The 25,216-nt window shown below is 38.2% G+C and overlaps 12 protein-coding genes, 4 non-coding genes and 1 pseudogene across 17 annotated transcripts; 11 read left to right on the forward strand and 6 right to left on the reverse strand.

Moving 5' to 3' along the window:
• Positions 1–423: 423 nt before the first annotated feature.
• F40G9.18 (F-box domain-containing protein) lies at positions 424–2,743 on the reverse strand. The gene is made up of 4 exons (NM_001267900.2): positions 2,579–2,743; positions 2,227–2,526; positions 735–1,328; positions 424–685 (listed from the first exon to the last, which is right to left on the reverse strand). The coding sequence occupies exons 1-4, from the start codon at positions 2,719–2,721 to the stop codon at positions 550–552; spliced, it is 1,173 nt and encodes a 390-aa protein (NP_001254829.1). The 5' UTR covers positions 2,722–2,743; the 3' UTR covers positions 424–549.
• Positions 1,654–1,931, forward strand: F40G9.22. Its single transcript, NR_052031.1, has one exon. It is a non-coding gene; the product is annotated as an Unclassified non-coding RNA F40G9.22 (non-coding RNA).
• Positions 1,954–2,058, forward strand: F40G9.21. The gene has a single exon (NR_052032.1). It is a non-coding gene; the product is annotated as an Unclassified non-coding RNA F40G9.21 (non-coding RNA).
• A 740-nt stretch (positions 2,744–3,483) lies between the features above and the next one.
• F40G9.9 (F-box domain-containing protein) lies at positions 3,484–4,882 on the reverse strand. Its single transcript, NM_064765.6, has 4 exons — positions 4,733–4,882; positions 4,378–4,686; positions 3,722–4,315; positions 3,484–3,670 (listed from the first exon to the last, which is right to left on the reverse strand). Exons 1-4 carry the CDS (start codon positions 4,873–4,875, stop codon positions 3,535–3,537), a joined length of 1,182 nt encoding a protein of 393 aa, NP_497166.3. The 5' UTR covers positions 4,876–4,882; the 3' UTR covers positions 3,484–3,534.
• Positions 4,883–5,011: 129 nt separating this feature from the next.
• Positions 5,012–5,950, forward strand: F40G9.12 (RING-type domain-containing protein). Its single transcript, NM_064766.4, has 4 exons — positions 5,012–5,215; positions 5,269–5,298; positions 5,360–5,796; positions 5,841–5,950. The coding sequence occupies exons 1-4, from the start codon at positions 5,169–5,171 to the stop codon at positions 5,897–5,899; spliced, it is 573 nt and encodes a 190-aa protein (NP_497167.2). The 5' UTR covers positions 5,012–5,168; the 3' UTR covers positions 5,900–5,950.
• Positions 5,951–6,965: 1,015 nt separating this feature from the next.
• F40G9.19 (RING-type domain-containing protein) lies at positions 6,966–7,723 on the forward strand (the record flags this gene model as incomplete). The annotated part of the gene is made up of 3 exons (NM_001267901.3): positions 6,966–7,096; positions 7,148–7,323; positions 7,645–7,723. 3 exons carry the CDS (start codon positions 6,966–6,968, stop codon positions 7,704–7,706), a joined length of 369 nt encoding a protein of 122 aa, NP_001254830.1. The 3' UTR covers positions 7,707–7,723.
• A 50-nt stretch (positions 7,724–7,773) lies between these two features.
• Positions 7,774–8,998, reverse strand: clec-148 (C-type lectin domain-containing protein; the record flags this gene model as incomplete). The annotated part of the gene is made up of 5 exons (NM_064767.1): positions 7,774–7,881; positions 7,934–8,053; positions 8,104–8,147; positions 8,662–8,767; positions 8,810–8,998. The coding sequence occupies 5 exons, from the start codon at positions 8,996–8,998 to the stop codon at positions 7,774–7,776; spliced, it is 567 nt and encodes a 188-aa protein (NP_497168.1).
• Positions 8,999–9,436: 438 nt separating this feature from the next.
• F40G9.14 (RING-type domain-containing protein) lies at positions 9,437–10,980 on the reverse strand (the record flags this gene model as incomplete). The annotated part of the gene is made up of 4 exons (NM_064768.5): positions 9,437–9,813; positions 9,871–9,920; positions 9,969–10,047; positions 10,701–10,980. The coding sequence occupies 4 exons, from the start codon at positions 10,978–10,980 to the stop codon at positions 9,437–9,439; spliced, it is 786 nt and encodes a 261-aa protein (NP_497169.1).
• A 1,060-nt stretch (positions 10,981–12,040) lies between these two features.
• F40G9.20 lies at positions 12,041–12,060 on the forward strand. The gene has a single exon (NR_052033.2). It is a non-coding gene; the product is annotated as an Unclassified non-coding RNA F40G9.20 (non-coding RNA).
• Positions 12,061–12,706: 646 nt separating this feature from the next.
• F40G9.6 (DUF148 domain-containing protein) lies at positions 12,707–13,305 on the forward strand (the record flags this gene model as incomplete). Its single annotated transcript, NM_064769.3, has 3 exons — positions 12,707–12,805; positions 12,875–12,995; positions 13,055–13,305. 3 exons carry the CDS (start codon positions 12,707–12,709, stop codon positions 13,303–13,305), a joined length of 471 nt encoding a protein of 156 aa, NP_497170.1.
• Positions 13,306–14,427: 1,122 nt separating this feature from the next.
• Positions 14,428–18,109, forward strand: F40G9.5 (uncharacterized protein). Its single transcript, NM_001393247.1, has 5 exons — positions 14,428–16,590; positions 16,654–16,790; positions 16,869–17,038; positions 17,550–17,854; positions 17,907–18,109. The coding sequence occupies exons 1-5, from the start codon at positions 16,510–16,512 to the stop codon at positions 18,027–18,029; spliced, it is 816 nt and encodes a 271-aa protein (NP_001379946.1). The 5' UTR covers positions 14,428–16,509; the 3' UTR covers positions 18,030–18,109.
• On the forward strand, positions 15,545–16,180 carry F40G9.15 (TransThyretin-Related family domain; the record flags this gene model as incomplete). The annotated part of the gene is made up of 4 exons (NM_001393246.1): positions 15,545–15,687; positions 15,734–15,827; positions 15,873–15,973; positions 16,020–16,180. The coding sequence occupies 4 exons, from the start codon at positions 15,545–15,547 to the stop codon at positions 16,144–16,146; spliced, it is 465 nt and encodes a 154-aa protein (NP_001379945.1). The 3' UTR covers positions 16,147–16,180.
• Positions 18,110–18,816: 707 nt separating the features above from the next.
• btb-1 lies at positions 18,817–20,087 on the forward strand (annotated as a pseudogene). Its single transcript has 3 exons — positions 18,817–18,893; positions 19,313–19,598; positions 19,650–20,087. Coding segments are annotated over exons 1-3 (801 nt in total).
• A 26-nt stretch (positions 20,088–20,113) lies between these two features.
• Positions 20,114–21,296, reverse strand: mxl-2 (Max-like protein homolog 2). Its single transcript, NM_064772.7, has 4 exons — positions 21,098–21,296; positions 20,959–21,044; positions 20,415–20,580; positions 20,114–20,360 (listed from the first exon to the last, which is right to left on the reverse strand). Exons 1-4 carry the CDS (start codon positions 21,287–21,289, stop codon positions 20,187–20,189), a joined length of 618 nt encoding a protein of 205 aa, NP_497173.1. The 5' UTR covers positions 21,290–21,296; the 3' UTR covers positions 20,114–20,186.
• A 706-nt stretch (positions 21,297–22,002) lies between these two features.
• ubc-20 (UBC core domain-containing protein) lies at positions 22,003–24,112 on the forward strand. Its single transcript, NM_064773.7, has 5 exons — positions 22,003–22,125; positions 22,178–22,273; positions 22,341–22,423; positions 22,480–22,606; positions 23,567–24,112. Exons 1-5 carry the CDS (start codon positions 22,006–22,008, stop codon positions 23,738–23,740), a joined length of 600 nt encoding a protein of 199 aa, NP_497174.1. The 5' UTR covers positions 22,003–22,005; the 3' UTR covers positions 23,741–24,112.
• Positions 24,113–24,150: 38 nt separating this feature from the next.
• cox-17 (Cytochrome c oxidase copper chaperone) lies at positions 24,151–25,146 on the forward strand. Its single transcript, NM_064774.5, has 2 exons — positions 24,151–24,254; positions 24,930–25,146. The coding sequence occupies exons 1-2, from the start codon at positions 24,162–24,164 to the stop codon at positions 25,026–25,028; spliced, it is 192 nt and encodes a 63-aa protein (NP_497175.1). The 5' UTR covers positions 24,151–24,161; the 3' UTR covers positions 25,029–25,146.
• On the reverse strand, positions 24,970–24,990 carry 21ur-15576. Its single transcript, NR_052034.1, has one exon.
• Positions 25,147–25,216: the final 70 nt, after the last annotated feature.

Consider the following 25,216-nt stretch of genomic DNA (forward strand, 5'->3'; position numbering starts at 1 on the left):
GTTTTTCACATCTTTGAATAAGTTAAAGCAGTTTTTATCAATTTTTAGAAAAACAATTTTTTTTTGAAAATTTTAAAGTTTTTTTTGCTTAGGCTTATCTTTAAAAAAAAGGCTTTAAAAAAGGTTTTACTTTTTTTTAATGCCAAGTAGGTAGGTCAAGGATTTTTTTCGGCACTTCAACCAAAACGTCATAACTTTGCTAAACCTGGACAGCTAAATTTTTTGGAGGGATCATTATTTTCACTCTTATATCGAAAAAATGCTATGTCACCTTCCTTGTAAGTAATTTTCGGTGCGAAATTCTTCAAAAGATGCGTATATCGACTTCAAATACAGCTCGAATATAATTTTTCAGGAAATTTTATTCATACAAATTGAGATCTTACTGGACCAGAATTTTTTAGTGCAAAGAAGACAAATCGATCCCAAGGATGATTTTATTTTTAACAGCTTTTTGATATTGAAAAATTTCTATTGAAAGACCATTATACCATTAAAAATTATATTCCAGTTTATTAACGTTAACAAATATTGACAAAAAATAGTATCTCATAGTTTCCAGACGTAAAGATCCAAACAATGCGGCAGAATGTATATAGAGGCCATTTTCTCGATACCTTCAATATCCATATAATGTTCTAAGTTCAATCTGTTGCAATTGTTCGAAAAATTCATATACCGTACCCTGTAACGCAATTTTTGTAAAATTTTTTTTTTTAATTATGAAAACTCACTTTTTATCAAACACATAGTATTTCGGCCGTCTAAAAGGATTCCATGGGTTTGCATCAAGTTGGTTGTAGATCATATCAGCTTCTAAGGGATATTCTTTTTCAGTACGAATAAGTAGAGATTCTAGATTTTGAAACGCTGCACCTGATTTCCAAAGTTTCAGACAACGAATCACATCTTCGTTTGAGATATTCACTTCAGATAGCCATATGTGACGCCCGGTGAAATGCCAAGTAGGTAGATCAATTAATGAACCAACGTAGGAAATGAGCAAGTGGTTTAAGTTTAGAATTTTTGAATTATTCTTGAAGATTCCATCAATCGGGTTTTTAATAACCAAATTCTTCATATTTAGCTGTTCAATGTCGGCTGCTTTGAATCTTCTATTAATTCCACTGGTATTGTGCAGGAAAGCATAGTTAATGTTTTCAATATGCGGTAAACAAGTTGTAAAATCTTTTGAATCAATATTTAAATGAATTTCGCTCGCGGGACGATGTATGGATCTCAGGCGTTTGTCAATGGCCGAGTGAGAAATTTTGAACGATGAGTTGATCGACCACAGTATTAGAGACCCATCTAGTGAAACTCCAATTCTGAAAAAAATAGTTTTATGGAAAACATAAACAATACAGATACATGCCTAGGAACCCTGGAACCCTGGAACCCTGGAACCCTGGCACCCTGGAAACCTGGACCCTGAAACCCTGAAACCCTGAATCCCTGGAACCCTGTCACCCTGGAAACCTGGACCCTGAAACCCTGAATCCCTGGAACCCTGGCACCCTGGAAACCTGGAACCCTGAATCCCTGGAACCCTGGAAACCTGGACCCTAAAACCCTGAATCCCTGGAACCCTGGAACCCTGGAAACCTGGACCCTGAAACCCTGGAACCCTGGAAACCTGGACCCTGAAACCCTGGAACCCTGGAAACCTGGACCCTGAAACCCTGGAACCCTGGAAACCTGGACCCTGAAACCCTGGAACCCTGGAACCCTGGAACCCTGGAACCCTGGAACCCTGAAACCCTGAATCCCTGGAACCCTGGCACCCTGGAAACCTGGAACCCTGGAACCCTGAAACTCTGAATCCCTGGAACCCTGGAACCCTGAAAACCTGGCACCCTGAATCCCTGGAAACCTGGAACCCTGAATCCCTGGAACTCTGGCACCCTGGAAACCTGGAACCCTGGAAACCTGGACCCTGAAACTCTGAATCCCTGGAACCCTGGAACCCTGAAAACCTGGCACCCTGAATCCCTGGAAACCTGGAACCCTGAATCCCTGGAACTCTGGCACCCTGGAAACCTGGAACCCTGGAAACCTGGACCCTGAAACCCTGAATCCCTGGAACCCTGGACTCTGAAACCCTGGAAACCTGGACCCTGAAGCCCTGGAACCCGGGAATCTTGGAGCCTTAAAACGCTGGTGCCCTGGAACCTCTAAACCCTGGAATTCTGGAACAAAGAAACCCTAAAACCCCGTTGTACTTACCTGAATCGAATACCATCCAATTCAAAACAATTGCACCAAAGCCACAGTCCTGCTTTGAATAATAAATCGGGCACAAACAAAATAACGCACTCGTCCTCCACTAAAAATTGATGTTGATGTCTATCAAATGTTTTGTAGCACATATGAATCATGTTTTGCTGTTCCGATTTACAGTTTTGCACTGAAACTGCAAGCTTTCTAAAACAAAGGGATAATGCAAACACGTCGCGGGTACTCAGAAATTTGAAGATCCTTTTTTGAACGAGAACTGGGAGTTTCACAAGATGCAATTTCTTCATTCTGGAAAAAAAGAAAGAAAAATATATAGGTTAATAGCCATAGATTTCTTTACCTCATTTTCCTTAATTTTGCTTTTAAAACATCAAAAGTGATGAGTGAAACAATTTCAACAGCCAAAATCGTAGTACACACAAATATAAAGTTTTCTTCAATATAAGAGCTAGCTTCATTAAGAAATTTGGATAGCGAGGACATAACAATGACTGTAGAATGGAAAAGAGGTAAATTGAGATAGTGAAGAGCACAAGACGCGCGCGCGCAGAGCACGAATTATCGATCGATAATATTTATTGCCGGCGTTGGTGTAGTCTTGCACCATGTTACCGAGCTATTCATATTGCACGTGGAGCCAGAATGTCTTATTTCGATTTGATCTTAAAACTGCGGGAGTTGAGACCCAGACATCTTATCTGATTTCGCATGGCTAAGAGCGTGCTGACGTCACAATTTTTCTGGAAAAAGTGCCCGCTTTTTCGGTAGATCAAACTGTAATGAGACAGTCTGACACTATGTGATATTGGGAACATTGCTTGAATTATCGAAGGTTGCTAAAACCGATTTTTGGCCATGTTTTCTAGTTGAAGCCTATTGAAATCAAGGGAGGTGAATGTAATATTCTCTCATTTCTCCAGTTGTTACAGTCGATTGAGGACAATCGGTGAATAGAAACAGAGGGGCAATCCCTGAAAGCTTACCACACCACTAGACAAAAATGTGTACGGAGGTTAAACAGGGTTATACTTGAATATTGGTAAAAAACTCAATTTGATATGCACTTTTACTTTTGAGAAATTGTCATTCTTAAAACTTTCACATACATAGTTTTTCTATCATTTTTTTTTTGATTAATTATTTTTGTTGCTATAATTTTATTTAGGTAAGCTTGTAACTTAGCTAAAGTAAAATGATTTCTTTTTTGTTTTTGTGCAAACAAAGCACTTCAAAATACCGACAGTTGAATATTCCAGTTTATTACCGTTAACAAGTATTGACAAAAAAAACGTTATCTTATAGTTTCCAGACGTAAAGTTCCAAACAATGCGGCATAATGTATATAGAGGCCATTTTCTCAATACCTTCGATATCCAGATAACGAGCAAAGTCCATTTTGCTGCAATTGTTTGAAAAGTTGAAATACCGTACACTGAAACGCAATTCTTTTAAAATAATAAATAGAAAATCAAAGAAAACTGACTTTTCATCAAATACATAATACTGCGGCCGTCTATCAGAATCCCATGGATTTGCATCAAGTTGATTGTAGATCATAGCAGGTTCTAAGGGATATCCTTTTTCAGTACGAATAAGTAGAGATTCTAGATTTTGAAACGCTGCACCTGACTGCCAAAGTTCCAAGCAATGAATCACATCTTCGTTTGAAATATTCGCTCCTGATAGCCATAGATGACGACCGTTGAATTGCCAAGTCGGTAGGTCAATCGTTGATCCAGCGTTGGTGAGGTACAAATGATTTAGGTTCAGAATTCCTGAATCATTCTCAAACCTTCCATCTATTGGGTTACATATAACCAAGTTCTTCATATTTAGCTGTTCAATGTCGGCTGACTTGAATCTCCTATTAATTCCACTGGTATTTTTCAGAAAAGCGTAGTTAATGTTCTCAATATGTGGTAAACAAGTTGTAAAATCTTTTGAATTAATATTTAAATGAATTTCGCTCGTGGGACGATGTATGGATCTCAGGCGTTTGTCAATGGCCAAGTGAGAAGTTTTGAATGATGAGTTGATGGACCACAGTATTAGAGACCCATCTGGTCCATTTTCTACTCTGAAAAAAAAATTTTGGCAAACATATACATGCCTTGAAACCCTGGAATCCCTTGAACTCACCTGAAACGTACACCTTCCAATTCAAAATCTTTGCACCAAAACCACAGTCCTGCTTTTAATATCAAATCGGGCACTAACAAAAGAACGTACTCGTTTTCAATCACAAATTGATGCTGATGTCTAACAAATGTTTTGTAGCACATTTGAGTCATATATTGCTGTGCCGATTTACAGTTTTGCACTGAAATTGCCAGTTTTTTAGAACAAAGTGACAATACAAACACGTCGCGGGTATTCATAAAGTTGAAGATCCTTTTTTGCACGACTACCGGGAATTTTATAAAATGCAGTTTCTTTACTCTGGTGTTTCTGAAAAAAAAAAGTTAGGTAGGTTAATAGCCATAGATTTCCTTACCTCATTTTTCTTATTTTAGCTTTAATAACATTATAAGTGATGACTAAAATAATTTCAACAGCCAAAATCGTAGTACTAACAAATAGATAGTTAGCTTTAATATGGGAGCTAGTTGTATAAATAAATTTGGATAACGAGGACATAACAATGACTGCAGAATGGAGAAGGGGGAAATTGAGATAGCGAAGATCACAAGACGCGCGCGCAGAGAATATCAATCGATAAACCTAGTACAGTCTTGCACCATGTTTGAGCTGGTCCTATTGAGAACATTGTTTGAGTTATCGAAGGTTGCTAAAACCATTTTTATACCAGGTGCATTTGTAGGATTTTACCCGTTTCTCTCTTTTAATTCCCTCAAAGGCAAGCTCTTTCGTCATTTTTGACACTATTTCCTCTTATTGTAATCTGTTTTCTTATTATTTTAATTTACTTTATGTATTGCGAGTGCAGAAATAATATATTTCAACGAACACGGAGAAGGCTAGTTTTAACATTTTTCCTAACACAGTTATAAATATGTTTTTTTTTTGCAGAACACAGGAAATGTACATTGATGATGGAAGGTTGGTTATTTAGCTATTTATTTAGCTCAAGTCACTAACAATCAGATTATCCAATTTTCAGACCAGAATGTAAAATCTGTTATAAAAACTACGAGACCTCTGGGGATCACTGTCCGAGGGTCCTTAGTTGCGGTCATACCTACTGTGAAATCTGTATTCAAGAACTTGCAAGTCTCCGGAACAATGTGGTAATAGCTTGTCCGTATTGTACAAAATTGTCAATTATTAGCTTCAAGCACTGGATTTTGACGTCTTTTCGAGTTTCGAGTGCCTTCCCGACAAACTTCTTAGTCTTGGAGATACTTAACGGAAAAGCTAAGGACATGCTGCAATGTGGGGTCTGCCAGCTGACCTATTCTTCGCAAAGGATCCCTAGAATCCATCCATCCTGTGGTAAAAGTGTCTGTGAGGATTGTAAGGAGCACGAGTGTAAAGCTTGTGAACCTCCCAATGAGCAGTCTCTATACAGACTAGTAATGGCTAGATTGGCAGGAAATGGTGAGCGTTTGAGTAGGATTTTATGTGATAATTAATTTTTTCAGTAAATTGGAAGTCAGATGTGCCCATCAACTACACAATCAGAGATTTTTTGGAGGAGTAATTGGATTCTAGTTTCTAATTTTGTACATTTTCATCAATAAAAATTGTGTTTTCAACTTATGGTTCGAGTTTTTTAGCTGAGCATTTCCGCCAAACTGACAAACTGGCAAATCGGCACTCCAGAAAGTTGCCGGAACAAAAAATTTCCGTCAAATCGACATACCGGCAACTCGGCACATCAGAAAATTGCCGGAGCTGAAAATTTCCGCAAATTGACAAACTGGCAAATCGGCACTCCAGAAAGTTGCCGAAACTGAAAATTTTGGCAAATCGGCAAGCCGGCAATCTGCCAGAGTTCAAAATTTCCGGCACATCGGCAACAGGCAAATTTCCGGAATTGAAAATTTTCGACAAATTGCGGAAACTGAAAATTTCCGGCAAATGGTCGAAATTGAAAACTTCCGGCAAATTGCCGAAACTGAAAAATTCAGGCAAATCGGTAAGTTGCCGGTTTCCTGGAAAAACAGCAATTTTCAGCAAAGTCAGCAAGCGGTTTTGCCCTTTTTCTGAACATTTCAGAATTTTAATTTTACTCGGCAACATTGTGCGCATTCTATGAATTTTCCTACATCTATTTTGAAAAGTAGGCAAATTGTATGAAAATGTCTAAAGAAAACGGGAAAAAAATTTCAAAAAGGCACAGTTTTAAGTGTTTCCGTCTTATAAAAAATCCCTCTGAAAACTTTGGGCAAATTGATATCCGGCAAACGACAAACCGGCAATTTGGCGAAAATAAAAATTTCCGGCAATTTGCCAATTTGCCGATTTTCCCAGTTTGTCGGAAAGTAAAATTGCCAAACTGCAATTGTGAGAGACATTCGTTTAGACATTCATATGTATGTACTACAAATTATAGTTTCATTAATTTTTCAATTAGGGGTCCTATAGTATACTTAATAGTTTAGTTGGCAACTGTGATCATCTCATTGCCAGCTGCCCGTCTCCTTTCCAGTCGACAGTTCCAGATGTCTACGTCACCGCAATACACCATAATTCAGTCGAGATAACACCTACCTGTCGGTAGTGTCTGGGCACACATTGTGACAGAATTCTTCATAATTCAAACAATGACACCTTCCGCAGTGGGTAATATAATTTTTTGGGTATTTTTGTATTTTATAATTGGCTGTTTCGCTTTAACGTACCTCATTGCATTATATCTATATCTTCGTTGGTTTTTCAGACGGTCTTCCAAAATGTAAGTTACAAAAAACAACAACTATTTTTGTTAAAATTTTGCTACTTTCAGGCCCAAATGTGGAAATTGCGGCCTCAAGTACAAGCCTACTGGGAACATGGCTCCGCGAGTTCTAAACTGTGGGCACTCTTGTTGCGGAGGTTGTATTAAGAAACTTGTCGGGCAGATGACTTGGGCTGGGATTATTTATTGCCCATTTTGCACGAGAAGCAGTTTACTGAATAATAGTGAGTTGGGGCTTTTACTGAGCTAAATAACAAGCTCCTTCTCAGCATTTTCATCACTGTCCAACTTCCCAATTAACCATCTTCTCCTCAAATACAAGTCCACACTGAGCTCACAAGTTTTGCACTGCAAGACCTGTAAAATATGCTACAGTAGCTAGGAATCTTCCAGAACACGACGTGTCTATCCAGCGTGTGGACACACGTCATGTGAAGCTTGTGTTGAGATGGACAACCTTCGATATGGGCAAGTTGCGTGTCTGACCTGTGGTGTGATGGCTATGGAGCTACCTGGGACAAGTGATGGTTATTATTCAATTGCAGAAAAATGGAAGTCCCTGGTGCCAATCAACTATTCAACTATATGTGACATTTTGAAGAAGTAATATAATAAAATATGCATAAAATTCATTCGAAAAAGTTTTCAAATGAGGAAGCGCGGAAATGTATACACTAGTTCAGTGGAGCACGTTTGCAAATGTATGCTCTCTGACGATCCATGTTCACATTGTTCCAATGGGTGTACATCTGACCTTTTTTAGGGTTCACATCGGAAACTAGCTGAAATTTTTAAATATCTTTGTGTAGCTGGAGGCTACAAGGTATAACTAACCGCAGTCCATAACTCATGCTTCATATTATTTGGCTCTCCAGCTGCCCAATTGAGGTAGTTAACTGAACTTCCGTCTGTCCACGACCATTCCCGGTTTTCGAAGATTAATCCGATCATGACCTGAATTGTCAGAATCTTTGTATAAGTAGTTGAGGCATAGGTGTACTTACGTAATTGGTTTTGCTATTGACTCGGTTGCCAGCGGCTGATAGCTCTATAAAAATCAATTTTTGACCCGTGACTGGGGACTGGGTTTCATGCAGGCGCTAAAACAACTAACGCGCCGACCTTAGCCTGCCTCGCGCCGCGATCCGCTCCTTTTGTATAGTGTGAACCTTCCAAAAAGGCGGGGCGCGAAGAGGTCACACCACGCCCACATTATCACTGCACACGGAATTCTGGCTTCCCTCATAAATTAAAATGGCAGAGTTTGCCGAACTAGGCCATTTTAGATCCGAGAGAATTTGTGTAGATTTAAGGCGCGTTGCGTGTCGCGTCGCGGCTAGTTTTAGTTGTGAAACTTAATTTTGTTGTCGGCGTGGAGTACACGAGTTTCCCACGCGTGGTCCGTCAGGCGATTGCTGTGGGCGACAGATAAGGGTGATGGTGAGGGGGCTGCGGGAGTGTGAGACGTGGTGTGGGCCAGTCAGGTTGTAGGCAGGCGCCAGGCCCTTAAACCGCGCCTGCCTCCCATGTAAACCCTACCTGTGACATTTAGAAACACTTACGAACGAGGAATTGATTCTCCGTCAGTGAATGGATTGATGCTAGCTCAGATCCTTCACTCCTACAAGCATTGTGAGCATCATTGAAGTTTGCGGCTCTAGCAGTACTCTAAATTACACACATTGGCTTAAAGGTGTCCATATGACCTACCTTATAGCAAAAATTTGTGTAAGAAAACCAGGTGTACCCAGAAATGCATCCACCGGAGTATTCTAATTGATAGATTTCTGGTTTGTGACCAGAGGTTTCATATGCCGATTCATTAAAGAAGGAGGGAAATGATGCACTAAACACCACTGATGGAAGGAAGGTGGAGAGGATGATGAAGGATAGGAACATGTTTGATTGTCTGGTTAGTACAGATCAGGAGACCCATTTTATACTGGATGACTCACGGATGTTCTGTATTGCTTATCAGTTACTATACGAAAGGAAGTAGAACTTATGTTTGTGGAATATGTTTTTTCAGGAGCAGTGTTAGGTTCAGGTCCTGAACATAAACTTTTTGTATAGCACCAGGTAGCAAATTAGAGAATGTCTAAATGACCCAACAACGGAAGTTATTTGCTTATCAACTGTTATTGGAAGCACTTTTTTGATGTACATAGTAACTGATAAGAAATGATTAATATTTATTCATCGTTTTTGAAAAATTTTAAACCAGTCAGGGGTACTATCATTGTTTGTTAAGAATTATAAATGCAGTTAGGCAGTTAGTTACATCTTATTCCTCCAGCAAATCTCGGATTGTGTGGTTGATGGGCACTCTGTAGAATTTCATCCATTTCGAACTAGTATCATTTCTACTACTCTGTCTTCCTCAGTTTTGCAAATTTTGCAAAACGGCTCTTTACAATCCTCACAGACACTATGACCACAGGACGGATGGATTCTGGGGAACGTTTGTGAAGAATAGGTCAGCTGGCAGCTGGTACAACTCAGCGTATCCTTAGATTTCCCGTTAAGAACTTCTAGGATTAATTTGTTAGTAGAGAAATTAATTTGGTATGAGGTTGTTGTGCAAAACGGGCACTTGATTTGGAATTGATGTTTGCAAACCTGAATGCAACTTTCACAATACGTGTGGCCACAGTTAAAAACCCTAGGGCTTCGATTTCCAGTGACCTCATACTTTTCAAAACAGATTTTACATTCTGGCATGAAATTTTAAAAAATGAAGTTTTTACGGTAACTTCAACTAACTTACCTACCATCATCAACATACTCGTCTAATTGGTAACGTTTTTTGATCTGCTCTTTTCTGAGAAAAAATTATTAAAAAATAAAAATTATAACTGTGAACACTAACCTTTCTTTTTCCTCCTCCGAAGCGCCATTGATAACCCTTTCGAGATATTCCACAAAGATAGTAATTATAGCATTCACACCTAGAAAAGCTAATAGCACTAACAATGCAATAATGAACTCGATTAAGAAAAAGCGAGTTAGAAAGGATAGCAAGCCCATGATGGTTAATGATGATGTTAGTCAGATGCATACGAATATTTTGACCAACGCGCGGGATGCACATGTTATCGATCCGATGATGACTACTCCAGCGTTTCCCAGAATTGAACGTTTGTTGAGACTATTGTCGCGCTAAAAGCTGATCGATACTATCGATACAGACCGTTACAAGCTCTCATTGCAGTACTAATGCATGTTCATTCAAACAACACACAATGAATGCGGGAAATATAATTATGCTGATAGTTGCTCTTTTTTTTTGTCTCTTTGCATGCAATCCGGGGAAAAACGAAACTACTCATTTTCCCTTCGATATCTTTTTTGGCAAAATCTATCTAAATTCTCAAGACTCTGTCATTACTACGCGGCCCGGATCATCCGAGCCTAGGTCTAACTAGGCCAACTAGTGCACCTTCGGCGGCCTTCCGACGATTGCAGCGGGCCTCAGCAAGGCCGACGATGAAGGCCTCCCCATTTTCTAGTTCAATCCACAAAGCAGAAATGAGAAACAATTTGCATGATATTAAATAACTTTATTGTCAAATAAAATGATAACATGATCTCATTTAGAAACCTTGGCAGACACCATTGACACAGGCCATACCATCTGGGCATCTGATTGGGCATGGTCCGAAGAAGTTCTTCGAAGAGCGAGGAGGAAGTTCGCAGCCATGCTTTCTGCAAACATATGGATACTGGCAGCCCGAAAATCCACAGCCATCCATAATTATCGGGCCTTCATCTGTTCTAAGTGGAGCGACAACTGGACTTTCCTGGAAGTGGCGTGGCCATCGTTTGCAGAGGTTGTTGTTGCACTGGTGATGTGGCGGAAACAGTTTTTCATCCACACACATCCTTCAGTGGCGTTTTTAGACTCTGGAGCTTCATCGAAATTTCGAGCGGACGAATCCAAAAAGTCCCATGCACTTGCGGCAGCGAATACGAGGAAGAGCACAATCTGAAAGAGGGAAAGTTTTGCGAATTTAGCGGGAACAGGAATTTTAGACTTACCAGGAGGCTTCTCATGATGATGGTTGATAGTGAGCATCTATGCCACTTGGAGGAGAATTTATACCCCGAAAAGTGTCCTAATTCGATTAGGAATCCGCCTCCCCGTGTCTGGGAAACCGTCGTTGGTTTTATTGGCAAGGGAAATGGAACATTAAAAATCGGTCGAAATTTTTCAAAGGGGAAGTGAATTTTATATAGATAACCCTAGGGATTCAAGCATGGACTTTCAGATGAGTTTTGTAAAAAGAACAGTTTTTTTTTAATTTTGCAAAATTGGTACAAAAGGTAAAGGTTGTCCGTTTGGTTTAATGGTGAGCCGACAAAGCCTCCTGTGGGCAAGAGATTCATCAGGTTTACTGGTGGCGTTTATATATCTTCTAGTCTGAATTGAAGCCGTGCCGGGACTAGGGGTATGACCGATTCACCTTTCGTGAACTAAATGTGCTACCCACTTTCGGAGCCGGTTTGGTGAGCCTTTGGTGTGAGGTGGGATTTAACTTGCGATCTCTTGCGTGGCAGTGCTACATCCCCTGTTACAATAATCTTTTCGATCACATGTTACATTTTTCAATGTTTTATTTAAGAAAAACTGAAAAGTGACGTGTTCTTCATAATTTACACAATTACACACCATTTAATTGATAATGTTTTATTTGAATCAGAAATCAGCGAAATAAAAAATAGATATTCATAATTTTAGGTGGATTCTTCTGAGTTCTCAGAAAATATTTGTACTGGTTCTGCACTCCCCTTCAATGGCGTAGTTACGCTGCTGTTGCACTGGATTTGCAATATAGTATCCTGGTCCTGGCCAGCTGGGACCCCCATGGACATAAGAGCAAAGCGTACAATTCCTGTTGATCCTCGTGATCCGGATTCCAAATCAGCTTAGCATTAACATCAGTAGATATCAAGTATGAGGTGTAGATTGTAACAGTCTAATGCAGTACCTTGCATTGGGTGTTAATGTGATAAATAGTAGAGTAGTATATTATAAACGGAAGATAATGGTACCTCATTATCTGTTTATGATTGTTAAATATAGTGTTTTAATACATGTATTTATTGATTAAATAGGCCGGATGGAGAGAGAGAGAGAGGAGATGGGTCACCTCTCACTCGCCAGCTGATGTATAGAATGAATATATTGAAGGGGTAGAACACTAAGAGGGCAGGCCAGATGAGTGACCTCTATTACACAAAGACAGATGGGAAATGCGATAGTAATAATAGAGAGAATAGTAAACAATAGAACTGAACTATACGTTCACAATATGTTGGTTATATATATTTATTAGGCGGGCATGTGCCGATGTGCCGAAATTTTCCAAGTGCCGCACATCTCTGTCCCCCACCATCCAATCTCAATTGCAAGGCTCCCAGGCCATTAATGACGTCACCAATCCTCCTTCTTTGTTTGACCATCGCAATACCTCCCCTCTACAGGATGACCACTAGTTATGGACCACCCTGTGCACACCAGCTGTAAAGAGGTCACATGCGGTGGGTGGGAACGTCTTAGTTGGTCTAGGCTGGACGACTTAGTGTGGTCACTCACTCACATCTGAAATGTTGGCGGCTGCTGCTCCTCAGGTAAGCCTAATTTTTTTTGGCATTTCTCTAATTTTCATTGCCACCGTTTTACAGGAACAAAACCAACTTTTCGGTGTGAGAATCTTGTGGGCTGCTGGACCGCTCATATTCTAATTCCTACAAATGTTTTTCGAGCTTTTTTAGACTAAATTGAGTGCTCTTAAAACAGCTATTGAAGAAATTCACGAAAACGTAGAGAAGATCATGGGCAACTTCACAGACTCAGAAAAATCCGACGTGGGAAAAACATTTGACAATGTTGAATGTGAGTTTTGAATTAGGTTTTGAATTAAAAAAATGTTTACTTCAGCACAATATTTTCAGATTTATTGGAAAAACTTCGATATACTAATTTAGAAGATCTTTCTATGAAGACGATCACAAAAGTTTTGAGAGAAGTACTGAATCTTCCTGACAATTTTAAGGTGTTCAATATTTTCATAACAGACGTGGAAGATGTTCTTAAAAAGTTGATCAAATTCCTTGAAGACTTGCCCGTTCTTACATTGGTCAACGACATTATTCCCATTATGATGAAATCGATATTAGAAGATTTATCGAATAAAAAATTGTAAGTTGTAGTTGCATTCATTGTAAAGCTGAGAATGGGCTGTGTTGAGTGAGAACTTGAAGCTTTGCTCACTTTCACCTGTTTCACTTTCCAATAATAGATTTGTTGAAACAGGTGAAAAAGAAACACATTTTAAAGGCAGGCTAGAAGGATTTTTTTCCAATGTACTTTATTCAGATAATTAAAATAATTCAGTAAAAAATTTAAACTGTGTAATATATTTTTCGCACTTTTTCTGTTTGACCAAAAACAATTAATAGCTGGCTTCAGATTAACTTTTTTGAATTACCATAATGATATCGATTTTTATAGATTAATCGGTGACAACGTTGAAAATTGAGATTACATTCAATGTATATGCAGTTTGGAAAATCTAAAAATTATTGCCAATTAAGGGTGTCAAGTCCCGTTGTCTCGTTTGTCCCGTTGTCCCGTTTTTGTAATTTTTACGGGACATTGACACCCTTGTTACCAATCACTTAGTATTGGTTCACTAGAACCATGGACTATTGAAAGAGTTCCAGTTCATATAGGCCCCTTTGAAATCTCGTTTTGAAAATTTAAGAGCCACTGTTATAAAACATGGGAGTATCCAACGACATAAGGTTCACTGATTGGTTAATATGAGGGTTTCATTTGACTACTCCAGGCTGTTATTGATCGCCACTACCCACTGCTTTACCCCGGATGGAAAATTAAAACACGAATGATAACAAACCATTAAAGTTTATTAATTTTTTTTAATGCTCAATAGAATAGAATAGCACATGGACTTCTTGTACTTCATCCAAGTAGTTACTTTCCAGGCACGTTAATCGTCGCAGGTTCAACATCATCTAAGTAAATTTTGTAACTTTTAGTTACTTCTCTGCAAAAAAGTTCAATAAAAACCGTGAAATGAGGAGACTAACCCTTCCATGACTTTAAAATATCCAAGCGTATATCTCAACGTTGTATATGTTCCATTTTTTGTGCAGGTGTGATCGAGGAGCATATAAACCTCGAACTGTTTCTGAAATAAGTAGTTTATCAAAAGGTTTGAAACACTGTTTGCTATATACATTTTCGTCTGTATCCTCGGCTTCAGCTGTGAACATGCTTTTGATTCTATCATCCAATCATTGTGGGAAATTTTGTCGTCGCTGAAAAGAAAACACGTTATTTTGCTATTTCATAATTTCTTTTTATCGAATTTCACCTAGTAACTGTGTCATGCTCCCAAATAGTCATCTTGTATTGAAATTTCGGAAGGCTGCAGTGAAATTGTCCGTTAAAATGGAACTTCGTTAGAGCATCTACACGGACTAGAAGAAGGAAAGCCAAACTAACGAAGCGAATCATTGTCGAATGGCTAGAGAAGAGAATGACGCTGAATTTATACCATCCGATGGTATCAAATCGAATTAGCATTTGGCCCCCGCAGTATGGGAATGGTTCCCGACCGAAATTTATGGATTGGGCTTCTGAACTGGACTTATGCTGTTTGCGGTCCTCCACGGGTTGTGATCTCCTCCGCAACTGGGCTTATGCTATTTAAAAGAGGGTTTTTTGAAGAAAGCTTGATAAAATTGTTTTTGGGAGGAGAGCACAGTAAACTTGGTGGCCGTAGGCTCCGTTGCTATCGTTTGGTTTCAGGTTGTGAGGTTTTTGTGTTATATGATACGCGGTCGCACACATAAATAAAGAAAATCTAGTTTTTATTATGTTCGCATATTCTGTTAAAGCAGATGTGATATTTATTCCATTGATCGTACAAGTTTCCTACTTGGGATGCAACCGAAAGGCTTTGAAAAGTTTATTTGTGGATTTTAAATTGAACCGTTTTATTAATACAGTATTGGATAGAAAACCTACTACCGTGGAGCCAATGCATGAAGCCCAAAAGCCTATTGATGAAACGAAAGTTTGAAATTGGCATAAACTTTATTTCAAAATGTACAAAAGTCAAATTTCCCGTAAAAACTCTGTTCTGCTGAAGAGCTCTTGCCAAATGAATGTTAGAATGATTAAAAGTTTGAACAACTTAATATACTTCACCTGGTTTCACTCGCCAGTTAGAACGCCTTCTAGGTATGTATTTTAGTCTTATAGGTTTTATTTGGAAAATCAAATAGGAACATTTATGGTTGAACAGGGCTGCCAAGCAGTAGGCAATCATTCCCATGATGACGGGGACCAGAAGGTTAATTCAATTTGACACTGTGCATAAATTCAGCGCCTCTCTCTTCTCTGGCCATTCGACAATGATTCGCCTTGTCAGTTTCGCTGTTTTTCTTCTTGTCAGCGTAGATGCTCTGACCAAGTTCCATTTCAATGGCCAGCTTTTCTGTAATCTTCCAAAATTCCAATACAAAATGATTATTTACGAGTGGGACAAGTACAATGGGTGAGATTCGCTGAAAAATTATTCAGAAAAGTAGCAAAAGCCTCAGCGACGATCCAATTTCCCACATGGCTCCCGTTCAATCCCATGCTCCACACACGTACAGAGCTGAAGCCCAAGATACAAATGACGGACCCTTTGATGTAGAAAACATACCTTTGTAACTTTTTATAAACTCCATATTTCAGAAAGAATTCGAGATTTATATGATCATGGTTCACTCTTGCTCTAATGATGGGAAAAATCGAGAGCTTAGAGTTGATCTTGGACATTATCCGGTCAAGCCAGGGTTAGTTTCTTAATTTTACACCTTTTGTAACAGAATTGAGTTCCAGAGACGTAACGAGAACTGTCAACATTAACATACACAATGTGGGGAAGCTGACGAGTGAAAAAATTGGGAAGAGACGGTTTTATGATGGACGTGATGTACATGAAGTCTATGAGCAACAATTCTATTGAATTTTACAATAATCTAATAAACTTATCCACTGTACTTGCTCCAGTTCTTGTTATAATTCTCCATCCTGGGTAGATCAGTAGTGGCCAATAGAAGCCTGAAGTGGTCTAATCCAACCTTTAAGGTTTTCCACTGATTCCAAACTGCTATGTAAAAAAATTCAGAAAGTTTTCCCTGATTTTATATTTCAGCTTGAAATCGCGACTTTCAAGAGTTTTTTTTTTCCTGTTTAAGTATGGTACCCTTAACTAGACTACACGATTTTCTTATCAATTTGTTGCCAACTGATAAGAATATCACATATTTATTTGTCCTCCTACTAACTATTTTATTGATTTTTTTGTACTTTTTTTGTACGACACAAAATGATTCAAGTAATACTGTATTTCACTTTAAATTTCGCGGGATTTTTTGTTTTTCTTGCAATATGGAATTGGTTGCCCAAAGTGAGTTTCAAGCAATTTTTCATTTGAAAAATCTGAAAAATTTGAAAAATCTAAAAATTCCAGCCAAAACCGTTTGACTACACCACAATTCCGGGTATGAAGCTTAATGTATCAAGTGCTGAGGAGATTCCGGAAATGGTGAAATTACCGGGAGAACGTGTGGAAAAAGAGTTTAAAGGGCATTTTGAGGATATTAAGAGGTCTGGGAAACTTTTTTGAATTTTTGAAATTTTCCAAAAAAAAATCCAAAAATTTTTTTTTGAAATTTTTGTTTTCAGCAAAACTTCAAACTTCCGAGAACTTCTAGACTTCCTCAATACAAAATACGGGCCACTCAGCTCATTTTGGTGGTCTTCTCGCTATGTGGTTGTGGTTTCCAATGAGAAGTTTGTTGGGGAGCTCAAAAAGTACAGGAGCCACCTGGTAGCGGTTACTCCGTTTGGTATTGGTGAGTCTTGGAATTTTTTAGGTTAAGAATTTGGAATCAGGTCTGAAATAGTTTTTTTTCGGGGTCTCTAGCTTAAAATTTGCAGTTTTGGGTTACTGTAGCTTCGAGAGTACGCAAACACCGATTACCGTAACCCAAAACACCAAATCATTTAATAGCCTAGCTTTGGAATTTGGGTCCTGTGGGTGAAAAGTGACAAGGAATTTGAATTTTTGCGTTAAAATACTCAAAACCCTCGCATTGTAGCAAAATGTAGTGTTTTAACACGGAAAATGGAATTTTTTCACAAAAATAAAATGAAATTCGAAATCAGCGTGAAATTTGAGTTTAGTAGGATTTTAGTTGGGGTCTCTAGCTCAAAATTCAAAAATGTTGGGTTACTGTAGCTTCAGAAGTACGCAAACACCGACTACCGTTTATGGCATTTGATGGCTGGGCGTAAAACGTCACGGGAAATTCAAATTTCTTGCCTAAATTTTAAAAAATTGTGAGTTAACAACAAATTTTTCAGGAAGTTATCTCCATGCCGATCCCAAGTACTGCACCGCTCAGAAACTCAATACAATTTCCATTCGTGGCGGGACCCAAGCTCCAAAAATCGATAATACACTATCCGAAGAGTCTCAAAATAGGTTGATGATGACGTTAGACTCTATGACCGATGACGTCACAGAAAAATGTGACGTGGCGCAAATAATCGATAATTTGAAACAATGCAAAGTTCAGATGAAGAAAAATCGAAAATCTCTGGGCCGCCCGTTATTGGTGGTTTTTGATGAGGAAATTTGGGTTGATGCACATCCTATTCCGAAATATGTGAGCTTTTTTTGGGTCTGCTTCAGATTTTCAATAAATTTTTATTTTCCAGATCCCCATCATCATCCACGTGTCGGAAATTATTCGGAACTGGACGGAAGATGAACTTTTTCCGAAATATTATGCACAGTTTTACTGGCTACCCGGTTTTCAAATGATAACTGATGTTTCCTGAAAATAATTTTTAAATTGATTCAATTTTTTGAAATAAAATGAAAAACATCATGTATTTAATAAAAAGATAGTTGGGGAAAATTTGGGAAAATTGGGGAAAGTTTTTAAAAAAATTAAGGAAAGTTGGAGGAAAGATAGGAAAAAGTTGGGAAAAGTTGTGAAAAGTTGAGGGAAAATTTGAAAAAAATTAGGCAAAGTTTTCGGAAGTTCGCAAAAGGGGACGAATGTTTTAGAAAATTTCCAAAAATTAGTTGTCTTTTTAAATAAAAACGTTTTACAAGGTCCCTTCAGAAAAATTATATGCAGTGGTGTAATTTGAAAAAAGTGAATCTGAAGTTTTTCCTTAATTTTATTTCTGAATAAAATTTGAAATATATTATCGAAAAACAAGATTGGGGGCAAAGTCAAGTTCAACAGATAGATCAAAAATAAATTATGAGAAATTTGTGTGATCGTAGTTTTTTTACACATTTAATTTTTTAAACATTAAAACTATGGTATGCAGACGTACGTTAATGTGTTTGCACAAAAAGTGTGCAAACACTTTGCATACCGTAGTCTCTAAAACGAAACAAATTTTGAAAACGAAAAATGCTTTAATTTTGTTTTTTAACGGCATTTCTTGCTATTTTTTCGTTTCTCTTGTTTCAAGTTGTTTCAAGTTGAATTTCCGATTTAAATGTGTTTTTTTCTCAACTTTTCCTTCAAGTTTTGTCAAATCTTGGATCGATCTCGCTCACAGTCGCAATTAAAATAAATTTATTAAATTTTCAGTTCTCAAACTTAAAATGGCTGATGAAGTGATCGTGTGCGAAGGTGCTCTTAAACACAATTGTTGGGAAGAATATATAAATGGATTGAAATGGTAATTTTAAGATTAAAAAACATACGAAAACAATAAAAATAAATTTCTTTTCTGTTTTTTCCTGAAAATTTAAGAACGTGCTGAAAGTGTTTAAAAAATATTCAAAGTGTCAACTGATGCATGCGCTGATAAGAGAAAAAAAATAGGAAAAAGGAAACAAAATCGCAAAAATTCTATTACTAAAGCAACATAGTTGTATTATGTTAAACCAGCCGTGGACCGCACCTACGGCGCGGCCCCCGACTTTTTTGAGAAAACACATAAGATATACGGTGTCTATCGCGGACCTCGATCGATGTCTGCTGCGCATTTAGCATAAGGTTTCCCAAAATTTCGTTGCTCTGATCAGAGATCAAACTACATAGGGACAGAAGGACACGCGCTTTATATATAGTAAATGATTATCTTTTATTTTTCAGGGGTTGTTATCGCAATGACAATCTTCTCCAGTTGAGATTCAATTGGAGTGACCTGAAAGAACAAGGCGTGGAAGGAGTAAAAGGATACGTTATGCTACAGGGCAGAAAAATTGACGTTATGGCGTAAGAATTGAATGAGCTCATATCTGTACATTACATCCCCGGCCACATCAATAACTACGTCAAGCTCAATTTGACTCTTATTAAATCTCAATTTTTGACAAAATCCGAAAATTCTGATGCAATTCTTCTAGTTGAAGATACGAAGCTTCATGTTAATAAAGCTGTAAGCTGAATAAAATAATTTGATTTTCTTCAATAAGTGATTTTTTTACAGTTCCTCTCGTATCATTCCGAGTTCTTCCGCGGGTTGTTTGAGTTTGAAAGTGAGGAGAAGCAGAAGAATGAATTCAAGATCAGTGATGTTTCGGCAGACGATATGAAGGCTTTCTTAGCCATTATTCACCCGGGAAATGACTTCCCGACGGACAGTAATGCCAAGAAACTTCTGGAATTGGCTGATCGTTTCATGGTTCCGTTCGTTACGAGTTCCGTAGAGAATCATCTTCTCAAATCCACGGAAATCGATCATGTAACAAAGATTTGGTTGGCTGACAAATTTCAATTGGAGAAACTCATGAACCACGCGATTTCAACCATTGAGACTACAGAGAAGGCCAGACAAGTTAGAACCTCTGACTTGTTCACAGAAATGTCCACTGAAGTTACTCAGAAGCTTCTGGATCGAGTTCTTCAATTAACTACCAAAAGTTAATTTTATGTTCCAAACTATTTTCTTTTTTGTTGTTAAATTTCATTTTTACGCGTTGAATAATACATTTGTTGATTAAAAATCTGGAAATTCTTCTCAATACTATGGCGAAGTGAAGGGCATTGTGACCATTTTTCCGGCTGTCGACTTGAATGGCTCCGCATTTGGCGCCAGGCTCTCCACCCACGACAGGAGCGTTCTGGTGATCGTTGCGTACGTGGTGAAGTCCACTTGGGAGGAGAACGAGGTGAAGCAGTCGTCGAGGAGAAGTTGGAGCTGAAAGTTGGAGAATTTCGACTTAAAAATCTGGAAATTTCAGTAAATTCTAACCATTTTGACTTGAATCGTGGACTGGCCGGCGTCAGGAACCGAAGAAGCCATCTGCTCGTACTCTGAGGCAATCATTTCCAGTGCGGCCGCTTGTGCGTTGAGCTGGGCCAGTTGCTTGTCGGCGTCGGAGATGTCGGTTTTCAGTTGGGACATGAAGTCGCAGGCTCTGGAAATTATTGAATTTTCGGGGAAATTTGCAGAATTTTGAAGGTTTTTAAGCAAAAAATGGGCTTAGCAGACTGGAATTGTGATTTTTCCCGCTGAAAAACACGAAATTCTTGAAAAAAATCGTGCTTTTTAATGTAAAAAACTTGAAATTGTCATCAAAATTCGATAATTTCGCAATTTGGGTATGCTAAATCCACGTTGGTCTGCTAATTATTTAGCAGACCCAACTATGGTCTGCTAATTATTTAGCAGACCCAAGTATGGTCTGCTAATTATTTAGCAGACCCAACTATGGTCTGCTAAATATTTAGCAGACCCAAATTTTTATGTTTTCCAGTTATTTTTCCTTCAATTTTTCAGTATTTTCAGCCAGTACCTGAATAAAATCGCGGCGTTTGTAGTTTTACATCCCAGCGAAGTCGTTGTCTGAGGAATTAAATCCTTTAAATCACTGTATCCGCTCTGAAAAGTTGAAATTTTAGCTTTTTTCCACGAATTTCCAAGCTTCAACAAACATTTATAGCTTCTCTTCGCTGCCGTTCACACCTCAAGTGCGTCGCCTTCTTTCTATCCGAGCTAAATCCGCCGGAATTCGTCGCTGGCGTGTTTGGGGCCGATGGGGAGCTCGCCGAGCCGTCCGGCGACATTAGGTCCATATCGTCCGGCTTTTGAGAGGAGCTGGCAGCTGCGGAACGGCTTCGAGACATTTTTGGGCTGAAAAACAGAGAATTTCAGTAGAGTAATTGGGAAAAAAACGAAGAAAAACGCGGATTTTTGAAATTTGGGTCTGCTGATTAATTAGCAGACCTAATTGTTCCCTGGCAAGATTTTTTTTGAAGATTTCAATCAATTCTAGATATTTTCTGAACGGGTTTCTCAATAAACAAATGGAAATTCCCTCTAAACCTTGAGAAAATTAGAAGTATTTCGGCAAAAACGTTCAATTTTCTTTTTTGAGAAAAATCATGATGCAAAAACTAAAATTCCTATAAAAACTTAATCAATCTGTGAATCGATACTTCCGATCACGGGTTTGATCGTTTGAACCCGTTTTTTCTCGGCGACAACGATGCTCCGACTTAACGCACGGTTTTCTCCGGTTTTTCCGGGTTTTTGTTCAATTTTACTGTGATTTAAGCAATTTTTCGCATAAAAATTGGTTTTTCAACATTTTTCTACATGATTTTTGATTTTTATTCACGAAAAACGATGAAAAATCGATGAAATTCGGGGAAAAACAAAAATTTCAGTTGCAAACGATGCTCCGAAATTCCGCGGCGCGCCCTGTTTATCATGAGTTGGTGTTTGAATAATTTTGATGATAATTTCAGACTTTCTCGAAGCTTTTTCGATAATTCCTTGAACTTCATGATTTTCGTCGATTTTTCAGAGTTTTTCCACTATTTTCCATCGTTTTCAGACCATGTCGAACATAGCATTCAACAGACTCCAACGAGAATGCAAAGAGGTCGTCACAAACTCGGAAATCAGCGAAACCGGAATTATGATCGAGATATTGAACGAGAATCTCACCGAAATCAAGGTAAAACGCCGCGAATTGTGTGTCGGAAATCTCAATTTTTATCGGTTTTCAGGGACACATCCGCGGTCCACCAGACACTCCATACGCCGGTGGAATGTTCGATTTGGATATTAAGATTCCAGACCAATATCCATTCTCGCCACCAAATGTACGAGTTTTTCTGCCTGGAAAGCTTGAAAATTGTCGAAATTTGTGTAAAAATCGCGGTTTTTCAGGTCAAGTTCAGCACAAAAATCTGGCACCCGAATGTCAGCTCGCAGACCGGCGTCATTTGCCTCGATATTCTTAAGGATCAATGGTAATATTGCGATTATTATTTTAAAATCGGAAAATTTAATTTATTTTCAACTTCAGGGCCGCTTCGCTGACTCTTCGCACGGTTCTCCTGTCGATTCAGGCGTTGATGTGCACACCGGAGCCCAAGGATCCTCAAGATGCCGTCGTCGCCAAGCAATACATGGAGAAGCCAGCAGTTTTCAAGGTAGCAGCGTGGAAAATTCAGAAAATTCGCGGAAAAATGGGGAAAATATTGCGAAATCCGATTAAAAAATCAATATGGGTCTGCTAAGTAATTAAGTAATTAGCAGACCCAAATCTTCCCTTATTTTGTGTGTTTTTTTGCGTATTTTGCCCCAAAAATTATCTATAATTTCCCATTTTTCAGGCCAACTCGAGTTTTGAAGCGTCAAAATTGAGAAAATTCGATGGGAAACGTGCAAAATTCGTTAATTCCCGAATTTTGGAGACAATTCTGACTGTTTTACACTGAAATGCACGATTTTCTCGGAAAATTATTGATTTTTGCCCTGAAATTTCAGAATTTGGCCGATTTTCTTTAGAATTTGGGTCTGCCAACTAATTAGCAGGCTTGTAGAAACGCCACGTGGTTTTCGATGGTCTGCTAAATATTTAGCAGACCCAAGTATGGTCTGCTAAATAATTAGCAGACCCAAGTATGGTCTGCTAAATAATTAGCAGACCCAAGTATGGTCTGCTAAATATTTAGCAGACCCTAATCCCGTATTTATCCTTTAAATTTAGTTTTTTTCGCGGAATTTACTGGTTTTTTCTTGTTTTTCAACCAGGAAATCGTTCAAATTCATCACTTTTTGTCCCAGAAGCCGAGAAAAATCAGTTTTTCAGCTCATATCGAAATTTGTTTTTCAAAAAGAAATTATAAAAAAGTTTAGCAGACCCAAAACTCAACAAATTTGGCGAAGTTGTTTTTAGTCTAAAAACTCGAATTTCCCCGAAAATTCGTTGTTTCCAGTGAGTGTAAAAACTCGAGAAATCTCAAAAAAAAAATTGGTTTTCATTCGAATTTTCTCAATTTCCACGCTTGAAAACTTTAGGTAGCCTAGAAAATAGACAAACATAGACAACATAAACTGAATAATAGCCTAATATGCTCTTAATATACTAAATTTCCACCATTTTTCAGGCCACCGCCGAGTACTGGACGACAAAATTCGCAAAGGGAGCCGTGAAAAACGCCGGATACCAGGCTCTCGTCGACAAGCTCAAGGATATGGGAGTCCGTGAGGAAGAGGCTGTCAGCGTGCTCAGCTGCAACAATTGGGACATCAATCGCTCGACGGTCTACATTTTCTCTTAAATTCTTTTTTATTCGATTTTTTTGAATTTTTTCTGTGAGCCTCTTGTCTTGAAGTTTGTGTCCTAAAAATCCCTTATTTCTTCCATTTTTTTCCGAGAAATTTTCGTCCCCAACCCCCCGCACCACTGGTATTTCTTTTTACCAATTCGTACCATCCTCACCCCAAAAAAACCGATCAGAATAGTAGATTTTCCGCCTGATTTGTGTGTGTTTTGCCTATTTATTATCGATATTATTCATTGAAATTTCCCCCCTTTGACCCCCATTTTTTTTGCAACGATACTCTTTCCATGAATTATATTGACGGAGTTGTAGCTGCAATTTTTATCCGATTTTCTGAAAATTTTTGGCGAATGTCGTTTTTAATATCTTTAAAACTCCATTTTTATCTGTAAAATCTATAATTTTAGCACCCAAAAAAATGCCAGCAGAGCCACAAAAATCCACAGAAGCCGGCAGCGTGGCACCGGAGAAGAAGCTGAAAGCGTGCTGCGCGTGTCCTGAAACGAAACGAGTGAGGTTTTGATGGAAAATGGAAAAATGGCGAAAAATTCCAATTTTGCGGTTGAAAATCGCTAAATTTTACATTTCGACTATCCAAAACTGATTTTTCCGAGTTTTTGCATCAAAAATCGAGAATTTCTGGGAAAAAACTCAATTTTGAACATAAATTCGAAAAAAAATGGGTCTGCTAAATATTTAGCAGACCCATTTTTGGTCTGCTAAATATTTAGCATACCCAACTTTGGTCTGCTAATTATTTAGCAGACCCAAGTATGGTCTGCTAAATATTTAGCAGACCCCAGTATGGTCTGCTAAATATTTAGCAGACCCCAGTATGGTCTGCTAAATATTTAGCATACCCAATTTTGGTCTGCTAAACATTTTGCAGACCCAATTTCGAAAAATCTTAATTTTTTCCTCAAAAACGGAATTTTCTTGGTTTTTACAGCAAAAATCGAGAATTTCCGCGATTTTCTGACTAGAAAACCTGAAAAATTCGTGAAATTCGTTGAAAAAACTCAATTTGGAACAGAAATTCGAAAAAAAATGGGTCTGCTAAATATTTAACAGACCCAAAACTACACTAATCCCGTTTTCCTTAGCTAAAAACCCCAGATTTTCACACTTTTTCGTCATTTTCAAATGATTTTCCATTCAAAACAAATGAAATAACCCCAATTTTCAGGTCCGTGACGCTTGCATCATCGAAAACGGCGAGGAGAAGTGCGGAAAACTGATCGAAGCCCATAAAGCCTGCATGCGAGCCGCCGGATTTAATATTTAACTGAAATTTTTAATTTTTTTGCATTTTTGAATGTTTTGTTATAGCTGTAGCTAGTTTTCTTGTTTTTTTTCTTCAAATTTTCATATTTCATAGCTTTAACATGAATTTTTCTGTTTTTTTTTCTTTTAAAATTAGTTTTTCTCACTGAAAACCGTGGTTTTTCCATTAAATGTATATATATATATATT

This window comes from Caenorhabditis elegans, chromosome III, assembly GCF_000002985.6.
Source record: "Caenorhabditis elegans chromosome III".
Lineage (NCBI taxonomy): Eukaryota > Metazoa > Nematoda > Chromadorea > Rhabditida > Rhabditidae > Caenorhabditis > Caenorhabditis elegans.

What these genes read in the sequence shown, in the direction of transcription:
- F40G9.18 (NM_001267900.2), bottom strand. Translation starts at nt 2,721, where the DNA reads ATGTCCTCGCTATCCAAATTTCTTAATGAAGCTAGCTCTTATATTGAA. An exon ending in GCAAAATTAAGGAAAATGAG is followed by an intron (nt 2,527 to 2,578) that starts GTAAAGAAATCT and finishes CTTTTTTTCCAG; the next exon opens with AATGAAGAAATTGCATCTTG. An exon ending in TACTATGTGTTTGATAAAAA is followed by an intron (nt 686 to 734) that starts GTGAGTTTTCAT and finishes ATTGCGTTACAG; the next exon opens with GGTACGGTATATGAATTTTT.
- F40G9.9 (NM_064765.6), bottom strand. Translation starts at nt 4,875, where the DNA reads ATGTCCTCGTTATCCAAATTTATTTATACAACTAGCTCCCATATTAAA. An exon ending in TTGGAAGGTGTACGTTTCAG is followed by an intron (nt 4,316 to 4,377) that starts GTGAGTTCAAGG and finishes TTTTTTTTTCAG; the next exon opens with AGTAGAAAATGGACCAGATG. An exon ending in TATTATGTATTTGATGAAAA is followed by an intron (nt 3,671 to 3,721) that starts GTCAGTTTTCTT and finishes ATTGCGTTTCAG; the next exon opens with TGTACGGTATTTCAACTTTT.
- F40G9.12 (NM_064766.4), top strand. Translation starts at nt 5,169, where the DNA reads ATGTATTGCGAGTGCAGAAATAATATATTTCAACGAACACGGAGAAG. An exon ending in TTTCAACGAACACGGAGAAG is followed by an intron (nt 5,216 to 5,268) that starts GCTAGTTTTAAC and finishes TTTTTTTTGCAG; the next exon opens with AACACAGGAAATGTACATTG. An exon ending in GGCTAGATTGGCAGGAAATG is followed by an intron (nt 5,797 to 5,840) that starts GTGAGCGTTTGA and finishes TAATTTTTTCAG; the next exon opens with TAAATTGGAAGTCAGATGTG.
- F40G9.5 (NM_001393247.1), top strand. Translation starts at nt 16,510, where the DNA reads ATGATTCAAGTAATACTGTATTTCACTTTAAATTTCGCGGGATTTTTT. An exon ending in TATGGAATTGGTTGCCCAAA is followed by an intron (nt 16,591 to 16,653) that starts GTGAGTTTCAAG and finishes TAAAAATTCCAG; the next exon opens with CCAAAACCGTTTGACTACAC. An exon ending in CATTTTGAGGATATTAAGAG is followed by an intron (nt 16,791 to 16,868) that starts GTCTGGGAAACT and finishes TTTTGTTTTCAG; the next exon opens with CAAAACTTCAAACTTCCGAG.
- mxl-2 (NM_064772.7), bottom strand. Translation starts at nt 21,289, where the DNA reads ATGTCTCGAAGCCGTTCCGCAGCTGCCAGCTCCTCTCAAAAGCCGGAC. An exon ending in AACGCCGCGATTTTATTCAG is followed by an intron (nt 20,581 to 20,958) that starts GTACTGGCTGAA and finishes AATAATTTCCAG; the next exon opens with AGCCTGCGACTTCATGTCCC. An exon ending in CCACGATTCAAGTCAAAATG is followed by an intron (nt 20,361 to 20,414) that starts GTTAGAATTTAC and finishes TCCAACTTTCAG; the next exon opens with CTCCAACTTCTCCTCGACGA.
- ubc-20 (NM_064773.7), top strand. Translation starts at nt 22,006, where the DNA reads ATGTCGAACATAGCATTCAACAGACTCCAACGAGAATGCAAAGAGGTC. An exon ending in AGAATCTCACCGAAATCAAG is followed by an intron (nt 22,126 to 22,177) that starts GTAAAACGCCGC and finishes ATCGGTTTTCAG; the next exon opens with GGACACATCCGCGGTCCACC. An exon ending in GATATTCTTAAGGATCAATG is followed by an intron (nt 22,424 to 22,479) that starts GTAATATTGCGA and finishes TTTCAACTTCAG; the next exon opens with GGCCGCTTCGCTGACTCTTC.
- cox-17 (NM_064774.5), top strand. Translation starts at nt 24,162, where the DNA reads ATGCCAGCAGAGCCACAAAAATCCACAGAAGCCGGCAGCGTGGCACCG. An exon ending in CGTGTCCTGAAACGAAACGA is followed by an intron (nt 24,255 to 24,929) that starts GTGAGGTTTTGA and finishes CCCAATTTTCAG; the next exon opens with GTCCGTGACGCTTGCATCAT.